This window comes from Neolamprologus brichardi, chromosome 20 (assembly GCF_056152115.1).
Source record: "Neolamprologus brichardi isolate AB-2024 chromosome 20, ASM5615211v1, whole genome shotgun sequence".
Lineage (NCBI taxonomy): Eukaryota > Metazoa > Chordata > Actinopteri > Cichliformes > Cichlidae > Neolamprologus > Neolamprologus brichardi.
Genome location: NC_142123.1, coordinates 7,025,440 through 7,039,334, shown reverse-complemented (window position 1 = coordinate 7,039,334; position 13,895 = coordinate 7,025,440). Strand labels below are relative to the sequence as shown.

The 13,895-nt window shown below is 40.6% G+C and overlaps 1 protein-coding gene across 3 annotated transcripts in view; it reads left to right on the top strand.

Annotated features, from left to right (window-relative positions):
* Positions 1-13,895, top strand: part of acot7 (acyl-CoA thioesterase 7) — a 56,316-nt gene that overhangs the window by 5,588 nt on the left and 36,833 nt on the right. For 2 of the 3 annotated variants that reach the window (XM_006785465.2, XM_035905460.2), the window contains exons 2-5: positions 2,345-2,462; positions 3,436-3,592; positions 13,108-13,199; positions 13,508-13,622. In XM_006785465.2, the coding sequence (XP_006785528.2) occupies positions 2,345-2,462; positions 3,436-3,592; positions 13,108-13,199; positions 13,508-13,622 (482 nt within the window). Of the gene's footprint in view, positions 1-1,539; positions 1,742-2,344; positions 2,463-3,435; positions 3,593-13,107; positions 13,200-13,507; positions 13,623-13,895 lie in introns of those variants that run through there. The other variant, XM_087834085.1, reaches the window with a different exon arrangement.

The window sequence follows — 13,895 nt, the reverse complement described above, 5'->3', positions numbered from 1 at the left end:
TTCTGTGGCTGCAATATGACGAGCTAAATAACCAGGGCTGCACATAAGTGGTCCGCAGGTGCGCATTCGCTGTCAAAATAAAAAACGCGCACAAGATAAGAAGTTGCAACGCGTGTTTGCGTACATAAGATTTTCTGGAGGAGGACAGACATTTGTTTAGAACTCTTAAAGATGTCGAAGAAGCTCCTTTAAGCAATTACTTTGGTTTTCCTCCACCTCCAAAGAAATGTCAGAAGGAGTCCGAACCACAAAAGAAGCGCGTATTCTCGGAAAAGTTGTTGCAGGAGGTGAGCTGGCTTCAAACAAACGATGAACGCACAGAGATGTGGTGCAGAATGTGCCGTGAAAATCCCACTCTAGCGGACAAAAACAGTGCCTTTTATATGGACGCAAACGCGCGTTGCAACTTCTTATCTGGTGCGAGTCCTTTATTTTGACAGCGAATGCGCACATGCGGACCACTTATGTGCACCCGCGTAAATAACATAATGTTCTGCCGGGTGTGTTGTTGGTTTTCCCTCGATTTCTGAGTCGACAAGCGCCTTTGTTACTGGGACCAGTAATTTTAAGAAAGGCCCCCATTAGAGCCCATGAGAAATGCAAGAAATGCATTATTGTTCAGTCTGCAATATCTTAAACACCAATTGCAAATAACATACTAAAAATAAACCTGAAAATCAGTTTAGAACAGCGTACTATGTTGCAAAGAGTGAACTACCACTGGCAAAATGTAGCAGTCTTTGCAAACTTCAAAAAGCAAATGGCCTCGATCTTGGTTCCACTTGCCTCTTACCCGTGACTTCAGTGGAAATTTCAGATCGAGGATCTGACACAGACTGATTCATGTTCTACACAGTTCTTACAAGTTCATAGAAATTTCTGTTCAATTAGAACCAAGTATTTCAGTTGATGATTGTAATTTTTATACAATGTTGTAATTTGTTTTTCAACAATTTTTTGATTAATGTTTTGTTTCCTTTACAATATTACACTTTAATGTATAAACAAAACAGGAAACAAAACATCAATCAAAAAATTGCTCTCTTTTTTATTCGGGCTACTTAAATTTATTTTGGGCTTCCAAAAACTGAAGAGTCCCTGCCCGAAGGGCTACCAGGGACTTTGAAATTTTGCGAGCCCTGTGGTTGTAATCTTGGCCAATTATCTTCAGTTTGTTTCCTAAATTTCTAAATTTAGTCTTTACTATAGAAAAATACAGCGGAGAAACATTCTCATAAATTAAGGATCTGAGACAAGTTTCATTCATCTGGTGCTTTACATGTGTCTCAGGACATCTTGGCAGATTTGTTACTGTCAAACTCTGTCAGCTGCAAGACTCAAACCTCAGTGTGATGATGACTTCTTTCATTAGCTAACTCCTGTCTGTCTTTGTATCAGCGTGTCTGCTGAGATCCAGTTTGACTAGTTAATGTGGCTTGAGCGGTAATACTCCATGACATCACTCAGACCATCAACGTCAGATCTCAAAATCTCGAAAGCTGGGTTCTTAGAGCTCATACACAGAGGAAGTAGGTGAGAGACGAAGACTGAGAGCCAGTCTGTGTTTAGAGATGGATTGCTCTAGGGGTCAGCAGAGTCAGGCTTCAGATGAAGTGGAAGTGGATAAGACGACTGCAGTGGTGGAGAAACAGCTACATAGTCAAAGTAAGCAAGTAAGCAAAGATGTCAGGGAGGGTGAGAAGACTGGAGCTTGGAAGTGTACCAAAAATCATCTTAGCAGGTACTTGGTTACTGATGCATACACACCCACACACAGTCTGTTTTGATCATTTTGTGTTGGTTCCTAGTCATTTCCTACATATGGTGAGGAGTGATTACACCAGGTATAACTGGTACGACTCGTTTATCCATACACTGAAGAAGTGGAGCCACTTCATGCACCGTCTGCGATAATGATGCTGTGTTTAAGTTGTGATGCAGTGTGGAGACATGGAGAGCTGCATTATCGGCTTGTTATGTGCAAAGATGCAGCACATGAGTGACTTTCTGGCATTTAAAAAAAAAGTTTCTCATTTTTGTCTTTGTGTTTTTTTCGGAAAACATTTCAGAAAACTAGTGGTTAGTAGGTACTTAACCTTAAGGTGACTTAACCTGAAAAACAAGAAGGAAAACATACTGTGTGCACTGCTTGATAACACTATTCGGGAAGCTTATAATACAGTTGGTGATATGTAATAAAAAGATAATGACACAAATTTGAATGTGTCATCAGACCGAAAGTCATGGGTCATATAAAGAGCCTTGAGGCGACTGTTGTTGGGATTTGGCGCTGTGTAAATACAATTGAATTGAATCGTAGTAATGCATTCATTAATTATTGCAGGATTATGCGGCCAGACGATGCCAACGTTGCGGGCAACGTCCACGGTGGCAACATCCTCAAGATGATAGAGGAAGCCGGATGCATTGTCGGCACGCGGCACTGCAACACACAGAACGGGGTAAGAGACAACAGCCACTGTCATTCTGGACTGTGCTATCGTACTGTTGGATAAATGAAGTCAAGGAAGTTCTCCATAAGTTCCTCTAATGTTCATTTTTTTGTAGCAGAGAGGTGTCGTTTATATAATGCACTGCAGTACTAAATGTTTCTTTTTTTAGCACCTGAATAAAGAGACTAAAATATGTTGTGAATAACAGTGTTGAAAACTTCTGTACTATAAGTGTAAATGGACAGAAATGAATGCAAGAAACTAAGAAATGATAACCATTACTTTTACAACTCAAATTTTAAAAAAAGTTTAAAAAAATGTGAAAAATTAATTAAAAACACAATAAAGGAAATACAAAATCTCAAAGGGGAGTTATTTCTGTCTAACTTGCAGTTATACTAGCATTAAAAACAACAAATTAGTGAAGTTTCCATCCATCCATCCATCCATCCATCCATCCAATCCAATCCAATTCTTCCACTTATTCATTGTTCTGGGCTAGGATATAGCCTGCCAATCACAGGGCTGACACAAAGAGACAGACAATCATTCACATTCACACCTAAAACCAGTTTAAAATCTCTAATTAATCGAAACCCTGTGTATGTCTTTGTGGGAGGAAGCCAGAGCACCCAGAGTGAACCCATGCAGACACAGTGAAGAACACACAATCCCAGCCTGGATTTGAATCTAGGACCTTCTTGCTGCGAGGCGACAGTGCCTCACAGAGTGTGACATCTGTAGCTGTACACATCATTAACCTCATTTGGACTATACAACCTTGCTCAGTGGTATTATTTTTATCACTCAGTGTACAGTCATGTAACTAGGGGAATCAACCTCAGTGACTCAGGATTTAAAACCATATTTTCCCTCTGATCTTCCAGCAGAGCAATTTCCAGATTCCTGCCATTGCAGTCAGATGTTGTGATTATGTGACTATGTGTGTATAAGTTTTGAGTCTGCTGTTTGTCTTGTATAGGACCGCTGCTTGGCAGCTCTGGTTCGGGTGGAGAAGACAGAGTTCCTGTCCCCCGTGTTCATTGGCGAAGTCACCCACGTCACTGCTGAGATCACGCACACCTCCAAGCACTCGCTGGAGGTCCAGGTCAAAGTCATGGCTGAGAATATCCTCACAGGTGAATCGCTGTGATATTCAAAAATGAATGCGTAACCCTAACCCTTAGCCTAAACCTAACCATAACCTAAATGTAACCCTGTCACTAAAACCACATTTTGAGTCTCAAAAATGCCTTCAAACTTGTGGAGGTGGGCATTTTGTCCCCATAAAGACTGTTGGTCCCCACAAGTATAGTAACATTACAATTTTTGGTCCCTACAAAGATATGTAAACATGGTACACACACACACACACATACACATTAAACCTGTTTGGGAACCGTTTGATAGCATTTTTCAGTTAATGATGAAAGGGAATTTAATTCACACAAACAATTTCAATCCTGCTTTGTTTACAGAAAAACTGTTTGTTATAAGATAAATTTAACATTAAGCAAACTACTTTTGACGGCTCCCTTGCCACAAGGGGTAACCACAGCGGAAAGATCTGCAATGTTTTTAATTGACTGATTTTTATGTCCTAAACAAACCCAAAGGGGATTTATGTGTCCAGTGGAATCTAACCAGCAGTGGTTAACTGCACATCAGCATGCACATTGATGTAGGATTTCTGCTTCCTGGATGATTTTGTTTGAGTCGCACTACTTTATCTGTGCATCATTGTTCACCTTTAGCCTCATTCTCATCATTTCAGAGAACCAATGGTATGGTAAACATTGATACACTACTTTATCTGTGCATCATTTTTCACCTTTAGCCTCATTCTCATCATTTCAGAGAACCAATGGTATGGTAAACATTGATACACTACTTTATCTGTGCATCATTTTTCACCTTTAGCCTCATTCTCATCATTTCAGAGAACCAATGGTATGGTAAACATTGATACACTACTTTATCTGTGCATCATTTTTCACCTTTAGCCTCATTCTCATCATTTCAGAGAACCAATGGTATGGTAAACATTGATGCACTACTTTATCTGTGCATCATTTTTCACCTTTAGCCTCATTCTCATCATTTCAGAGAACCAATGGTATGGTAAACATTGATGCACTACTTTATCTGTGCATCATTTTTCACCTTTAGCCTCATTCTCATCATTTCAGAGAACCAATGGTATGGTAAACATTGATGCACTACTTTATCTGTGCATCATTTTTCACCTTTAGCCTCATTCTCATCATTTCAGAGAACCAATGGTATGGTAAACATTGATGCACTACTTTATCTGTGCATCATTGTTCACCTTTAGCCTCATTCTCATCATTTCAGAGAACCAATGGTATGGTAAACATTGAAACAGGAAGTTGACTACAGAAAGATAAAGTTGACAAACACAGATATACAGATATCTGCATGTTCAGCATGTACTGTAAAAATTGGGGCTGCAACTAATAATCTCGTGTTGGGGAATCTGGAACAAGTAACTATCTGGAGCTTTTGCTGGGAAATATCTTAATCAGTTCTCAAAGAGCTCTGTTAATTATTCAAAAAATTAACATGTGACATTAAAAAAAAAGCAAAAAAGCAAACGTGTGTGAAAGTTTAGCAGTAAGCTTTATGGTGTAAAAAGTGCATAGGTGCAACTTTTTGTCTGGTTATTTGTGCAAGTCAAACATTAGTTTTGTCTTTAACTCTTTGTCTCACTGTCAGGCAGAAATATTTATGAATCGGAATTTATCTCTGTGTTTCACGCGTTATTTCTTAAATGGGAAAGACTTCTTATGGAAATATTTTTTCACTTCTGGAAAATTGGAATACTCAAAGATCAATGAAAAATGACTTCATTGTGATATTCCGCTGTTTGATCACAAGAGGGCAGCACATAGTAAGTGGTACTGCTTGTGGCAGCATGAATAATGAAACTCTGCTTTCACAAGGGACTGCATTATGTGCTGTGAAGGGGGAACAGAATGTAAGAGCGATCCTGATTTCTAGAGTATTTGGCAACTGATGATGTTTCTAATTCTGTAATACACGTAATACACTTTATTTATATGTGTGCAGGTTAACTTGAACACACAGGCTCCCACAATTCTCAGAGTACCTCAGGTAAAGATGCAGAGACCACTTTGGGTTGCTGTATCTGAACCTTTAAATGGCACGGGGACAGAAGTCTGCCTGTGATAAATGTCTCTACAAATTTAATGTCTTAAGGCACTGTAAAGTATGTAATTAGGGGTTTATCTGTGAGTTTTGGCAGTTTACACCAGGTGCAGTTTTTAAGTATGAAAGAAAAGCAAATTTTAATAGTTGTGCAGTGGTGGTGTCCATCTTTCAGCTGGTGAAACTAAAGACGGGAGGAAATGGAAAGAGAGGCAGATGGAGAGCAGCAGACAGACATATCGATGGGGAAAAAGATAGCAAAGAGAATTTAAGAGGAAAAATAGCAAGAGTAGCGAAGAGATAGAAAGAAGGATGAGGAAAAGGAGGTGTGGGAAACAAAAGAAGTATCCCCTAGACAGCCGTTGCCCTAGCAACAGGCTTATACTGGTTGGTTGGCTGGTTGCTGGGCTGAAAGCAGGTTGACGGAGGCGGAGGCACAGATATGAGGTGACAGGTGGAGAGCAGCATACATATGTGCAGGCACCGGAATGGACAGCCCTCTACAGTGAATGGCCCGTTAGGAAGGACCCCTAATGAGGGGGAGATCAGGAAGCAAGCACATGGACTCAAAGCATTGTTCAGTTTGGTTCAAACATTTCTAACAGGGGAGGCATTTTCAATAAAATGGAATCTAGCTTCCATTCCTATATTCACTATTTACTCACATCAAGTTTGTCTTATAAAACAGGCTAAGAAATCCTAATTTGCATTGCAATATGTAATAGGTTTTAAAGCAGTAGTCCACAGTTATAGAAAATGACACAATGCATCTTCTGGTACTTTCAATCATTATTAATTTCTAAATTTTCTGTTCTCTTGAGAGTGAAAAATCTATAACTATACTCGCATAAACAAAGAAAAAGGATTCGTTCTGAGGGTTTGGGTGTAGGTTTAGTGTCAGGGCAATGTGGGTGTAGTGTAAATAAGAGGAGTTGTAGCCCGGGGTGGGAGCAGGCATGGAGGTGAGTTCCTCTGGGACACTAAACTTTGCTACTGAGGTCTCCGGAGGCTGTGTGGGCCAAGCACAGTAATAGAATTAGTTTATATTGTATGCTAAATTTTATGTACTGTAAAAAGTACATTGTTTTCCTGGTTCACACTTAACAGCAACTTATGTCAGTCACAAATACCCCCCCCCCCCCAAACAAAGTCAAGTCAAGTCAAAGTTTATTTATATAGCACATTTAAAAGACTAGTGTACATCAAAGTGCTTCGCAATAAAACCGCAGTGCGGGCAGAACAAAGAACGAATAGTACAATTATACTTAAAATTGCATTTACATGGTGTAGTGCAGGCCGAATGAAAGTCAAACTAATTTGCATCAAAAGCTAAGTTAAACAAGTGGGTTTTTAAACGAGATTTGAACAACTGAATTGATTCCGAAGTACGGATTTCGGCTGGGAGATTATTCCAGAGTCTAGGGGCAGCGATGGAAAATGCACGGTCACCTCTGGTTTTTAAACGAGACCTTGGTTGCATTTGGAGCAGTTGGCTGGAGGATCTTAGTGCTCTCTTTGGGTTGTATGGATCAAGGAGATCAGTTAAGTAGCTAGGGGTCAGGTTATTTAGAAGAGAAGAGAACAAAAGTACAAAACTGCTACAGATATTAATCATTTGAAGCGATCGAAACCTGCATATAGTAAAGTGAGCTGGCAATGTGAAAGACTTCATTAAACATTTAAAGGAGAGCCCGAGAAGGAGCAGCAGCTTGGTTGTGTAGTAGGTCATATTTACAGGAAGTGGGTCATATGTGTTTGTATACTGTAACTATGGCTGTGCATTTGAGTTGGCGCAGCTGCTAAAAGCCAATGGTTATGCATTTAATGGATCTATTTTTGTCCAAATCTCAGTAGAATACAGTATGCTCAGCTGTGGCCGAGCACATGTTTTTAGTTTGTATTCTTGTTAGATGTGCACTTTTGTGCATCATTTTTTGAATGCATATTTGGATGTTCCATGCGCACTTCATACATGCATGTGGGTTTTCGTCTGTGTTTGGCCCTTTAAAAGGTTCCTGCAGGGCAGAGAGGAAAGAGAAGATAACGGGAGTAGACATTATTTGCTTCTGTCATGTTGGCTTAGCATCAGGCCTCACACAATGTGGCCCAGTCAGACACGGATGCCAAGTGGATGTACCTGCACACATTCTCCGTCACAACGCATGCACGTACCCAACACACTGACCCACGCCCATACACACACGGGGTTGTGCAGGGATGACCTGCATGCATGCAGAGCCTCATATGTGGACACTTTAGACACAGAAAAATTAATCACACACCTACGTGTTCTAACACCCACACTGAATGAGCACAGTTTCCTTCTTGCTAAAAGAGGACACATACCGAGACAGGACTGGCAGGTTTTACATATTCCCGACCAGCTCTTTTCCAAGGCAGAAGATTGATGGATTGCTTAAAACAGGAACACAGAACAAAGGATTTTACAAGTTATAGACCAGAATATGCACTTTGTGTATTTTCTGGTGTACATCACAGGGTGTGCATTTGTGCAGCCGTGCATGCTTTTTTAGCTCTGTGCAGATGTTAATGTGCATGCTCCTTGTATCTTGCACTCTTTGTGCAAGGATCTTTGCATTTATTTAATATGTATGTGCGTGTGTGTGTGCGCGTGTGTATGTGGAGGAGGCAATCATCCAGGTTCCACAGTCAGTCAGGCAGCATCTCGTCAGGCAGGCCTCAGTCACAGACCCTCAGGGTAAGGCTGCCTACTGTGGGCACGAGCCGTGATGATTGTCCCTGCTGGGGGGATTGCGCATGCGTACTAACATACACATGCACACTCACGGTCAGACCTACACACACTACAGCACGTGCAGATTTGCAGATGTGAGAATACACATACATAATGAAATGCCACATTCTCTCTCACACACACACAAACACGCGCCACTTTAGAGAATGTGCACATACACGCACACACACACACACACACGCACACACACATACACACGTGCGCTCTGTACATTCATATAATGTGCTTGTGCTCAGTCACTCATGGGACTCGCATATATATATGCAATGCTACTTGTGTTGCACGCTCACTCTGGCGCACATTCACATAAACACGACATACACAAATCCCTCCTGTTCAACACACATGAGCAGGGAGAGAGCTGAGAGCGCAGCATTGTGGGTTTGATGCTTAAAATGTTATGTGTGTGTGAAGGTGTGTGTGAATGGGTGGATGACAGGTTGTGCAAAGCGCTTTGGGGACCTTAGGGACTAGAAAAGCGCTATACAAATACAGGCCATTTACCATTTACATTTACCATTTTAAAATGTTCTAACCATGATAGTTCCTGTAGGTCACAGAACTGCACATCCTCAGAGTGCTACAAGAACATACAAACACATCTAAAATGGATTGTTTTAGCTTTAAATTCAGCTCAGCAACATAAAAAAAATGATCATGCTTTTTTTTTGTAATAGCGTAATTGTCATTAATATATTTATATGAAGAAAATGTGTTTAAATCTAACACAGAAAACAATATACTTAAAAATACCACACAAAAACTCTTAACAATAAAGCACAAGGTAGGTTTGACTTGAAGGCATCTCTTTTTCTTTTTTTTTGTTAAACATGATGCTACAACAAAATGAAGGTTAGTTTAGTTTAACAGGGAGTTGTTTATGTGGACTCACAATGGAGTCTGTCAACTGTGCAAAAGCTTTTTGTCTCACAGCTGGATTTCCCAGATCTTTATTTTGCTTGAGAAGAGAGGTCCTCGCAGTAACGATGTTCAATTCAGTGTGCTAAGCACAAACAAATATTAAAAAAAGTTTACATTGAGTATCAGATAATCCTCACTCAGAAAGCACTGTTAGAAACTCCGCTGCTGCCATGATTTCATCTATTCCTATCAGGCTGTAAAATTCCCCAGAGAGGAAATGTAGTATTATTAAAAGCAATGGAGCCTTGGCTGAGTACAATGGAAAATCTGTGGTTTTGATCATGGGGATCAAGTACCAAGAACGATCCCCTCTGCACTGTCTCAGAGCCTGGAACAGGCTGTTCAGAAAGGAGAAAAGAAAACAGGGTCTTTTTTCTGCTTCGAGAGAGAATTAAGGCGAGTGAGTAAGAGACCAAGGGGAGAGCACAGAGGTGAATCAGTAAAAGACACAAATCAAGTGAAATAGCTCATGGTGAAAGAAAAAGGAAAGATATCGGGTAAAGGACAGGAAGGAAGAGCAGGAAAGGTGAGAAATTACACACACTGAGGTTGTCAGACTGGGACTGCCTAAAATGTTTTCATTTGAACAGAAAGTGTGAATTTTACTATGAAGTCCTGATTGATGCCTTAAACTTAGATTAAAGGAACTGGAAGATGTATGAGTCGTGCTGGAGGGACGTCGTCCCCTGCCACCCCCACCAACATAAGCACCCATGTGAGCCGTGAGATCAACACCAAAATGCTCTTATTTCTAATTAAATGTGAGCCAGCTTAGTGTTTTGAATTCTGCTGCATATTAGGCTCAAAGAGTGTCTGTGTAGTACTTACAAAACAACACCTATTGGATTCTTGTTCCATAATGAGGGTTTTTATTTTTGCCTGTCTCTTCAGAAGGTGAAGCTGTCCTTTTAGTGATATACTCCTGTAAAAAGAGCCAAGTGATACTAGTTGGCTTGTATCACGTGTAATGTGATTTCTTGCACAGGCAGTTGCAATTTTGCACATTAAAGCACTCACTGCACTGCTGCACTGGTCTTGCTCCACTGACACCCCATATATATTGGAGGGGGAAAAAAAAGGTGCCTGCCACTGCTAGGTGCCATTTCTCTCAGCTGTCATAATGCCTTTTACCATTTATGGAGGCCCTTGTTCCAAAGCTGTCACTGCCTGAACTTGAAAAATCATCCCCAAAGTCAAGCGAGATCCGTTAGCACAGAGTGTAGAAATTTGACAGAGCAGATTTGTGCCTGTGGTTCATGGAGCCAAAAATCTTCCTATTCTGCAATTCGTAAATCCAAACTAAGTAAGCAAGCTGTTCCTCCTGCTAGTTCAGACCCAGCTTTTGTGAGTCTGTAGACACGTGTCAAAATCAACCACTTTTCTAGTAATGGTCACTTTTACATGAAGACAGTCAGACGATACTGACCTTAAAAAGCAACTTAAAGGCTGCTTCAGCTCGTCAGTGGGGCTGTGTCGTCTACGGTTGTACCCTTGACAGTGGGTAGTGATTGGTGCCTGCCTACAAAGATCAGTCTTAAACTTAAGGGCACTATTTATTCCTTGATGTTGTGACAGAAAAAAAATATACCTTTAACAAGGGGGCCATATTACATATGAGGAAACCTACTGATTTATATTACATAAATTGCTACTTTTAGGACTAAACTGACATGTGCGCTGCACTTTTCCAGTCTCACAGATGACATAAAGTTTTAGCTTACTCATATCTGTACCTACAGTACACATATCAACGTTTAATCTAACATGCAGTACTTTGGACTGTGGGAGCAAACTGGGGTGCAAAGAAAATCACCAAACACAGTAAAAAAACAGCAGCAAGGCTCAAACTCATACATTTCCTGGTGTGAAGTGAATGCTAACCTATGTCCCCGTTATACACAACATATGCTAAATGAAAGTTATCTAAATGCTTTCTAATTGCGCTGAGGGTATATTTTAGATTTTGCATAATTTATTTTTGTTTTTGGCAGAACATAGACTGCTTGTTCTGATACTGCACATAAAAATCTTGAAGAAACAGTGAAAATAAACAACTTTCACTGCATGGGATCATATGTGTACTTTGTGTCCCTGAGAAAAGCATGCAGAGTTATCTTAAGGTCTAATAATTAGCCCTAAGGGGCACATTGTGAAACTGTTGTATTTTCAAGGTCTGCCTCAAATTTGTCTTGCCTTCAAAATGTGCTATGCCTGCAAGCGTGATGCAAAAGAATATGTGCTGTTTCAGTGGATGAACTGTGAAGGATAAAAGGTTGCAGCCTGGACGAGGATATGGTCAAACATTGACATTGTCTCCATTTGATGTAGAGGGATTTTAAATTCAAAGCCGGTTATCTGGTTCCTTTTCGATCAAAAAGGGCATCAGTCGTACTGGGAATGGTTCTTCCATCCTTTCTCCTTCTCGCTTCTCTCTCGTTTCTCCCTCCACCCTAAACACAGTTCACTTCAAGGTCCATCAGTAGCTAATAATAGAGTAGAGTCACTCAGTCTTGGGTAGAGTCAAGGATATGTAAATATCCCTCCCTTTTTCCTGTGGGCAACTTCCTGGTTGCTGACAAAGGCGGGCACAAATGAGAGGAGGAGGAAAGAAGCATGGTTGGCATGGCAACGAGGCCTGGCTGTCTGCACAGTTTTTAACTCGGGTGTAAAATGCAAATGCTATTTTCCCAGGAGTAGCCTGTTAAAAGCTGCTCGCTCAGCTCTCTTCTCTTAACTTCACATGTCCTCATGCAAAGAGCCCAGCTGGTTCACTGCTGAGACACATATTAAATGACATATTTTCTCTAAGGCTGTAAAGATGCCTTATTTTTAAGCCTGTGGTCATGCACATTTATGAAATTTGACTCAAGTTATCGTAATAAAAATGCAAGACGTTCAATAAAACATTTTGCTCATTCAGGCCTCAAAAAGGACTTCAAAGCTCGAAAGCTGAAAAAGTTAATTGGATATTGTAGGTAAAAAAAACCTTTAAAACAGTCATTTCACTTCAACCTGCTGCCCCGATGCTGCCTTTAATCTGCGTGCCACAACGCCATAACGCCAACCTAAAATAGCCCCTCTCTCTCTCTCTGTGTTAGCAAATTAAGTGAAAAAGTGTGGGCAGAGTAGAACAGATATCTCACTATGACAACCTTTCTGGCTGATTGCGATGTAATGTGACTTATATGAGTTTTATTTTCTGATCATCTCGTTCTGAATTTTCTGTAGGAATTCAGAGTCAGTGCTACAGCCTCCAACTGCCAAAGCATTACACCGTGGTATAACCAACATACATATTTGTGCAGACACTTGATGATGCATGAGTTGCCATGGTTTCATTGGTTTCATAATTACAACACTGAAATGCATAAAATTCAGGATTTACAGATACGCCGGGCTTAGCTAGCTACGTGACTGTGAGTACTTGTTTTCTGAACAGGCAACAACTATTGTGTTTGAACACAAAGTGTTTTCTTCTCCTTTTCTTTTCACAAGAAAGACGAATCTTTTGCAAACAGGCAGCGCCAATTGACTTGTTAAAAACTGAAGTGGCCTTTATTGTGGTATTAATAAAAGTGTCTGTTTTGACAACAGCCGTTTCAAAATTCTTTGCTCCATTGTTGTTTTATTTGAAAGACATCAAGATGTCAAAATTTCTCGCCAATTAGATTATGGTCACAAAAACGTTGCCTCTTCATTTGGTAGAAATGACGCGTTCCCTGACATTTTCCCTAGGACAAGTACTCAACCTTTTCTCTGTGACTGCAGGTGCCAAGAAGCTGGCCAACAAGGCAGCGCTGTGGTACGTCCCCTGCTCTCTGCAAAATGTTGACAAGATCATGGAGGTGCCACCCATCAAGGTACATGGAAACTCAAATTGCTTGCATCTTAAAATTGTGGCATTTTATCCTTTAGCTTCTCTGTGTCTCAGTGACCTTTCCACCCACCTTCCCCCAGCCCCACATCTAAAATGACACGAGCAAGGCTATATGGTCAAGATAGAAATGACTGACATTTAACAATGTGAAAAGTCCCTTTCGCTCATCTTTGTTTTGAATACCTGCTTGTTTCAATTCTTTGCTTTACTCCTCGTGCATTTGTGCAGAGAGTGGTGTTCGAGTGGATCTATGCACAAGTGTTCAGCATGTTGAATATATTCTTTCTACAGTATGCTAGTGCTGAACAGGAGGAAGAGGGCAGGAAGCGCTATGAGGCTCAGAAGATGGAGAGACTGGAGACCAAGGCGAGGCCTGAAGAGGTGATGCCATCTCCACCCAACCCAGGTAATATATTCAAGCTCAGGGTCCCATATCAGTTTGCAGATACAAAACCACAGCTATAGAAGTCGTTTCCCTATCTTACAAGTTTTCAGTGATGATGCAGATATGAGTGAAATTTCTTCCATTTCCTCCCTCATGGGGTTTGCTAATAGTATGCCATAAAAATACTAAAAATACTGTACAGTCATCTTTGTTGTTGCCCAATTAATGCAGTGACGGGAGAAGCAATTTGTTCTTTGATGTATTTTCACTGCTGGCACCATGAATTCATGCTGA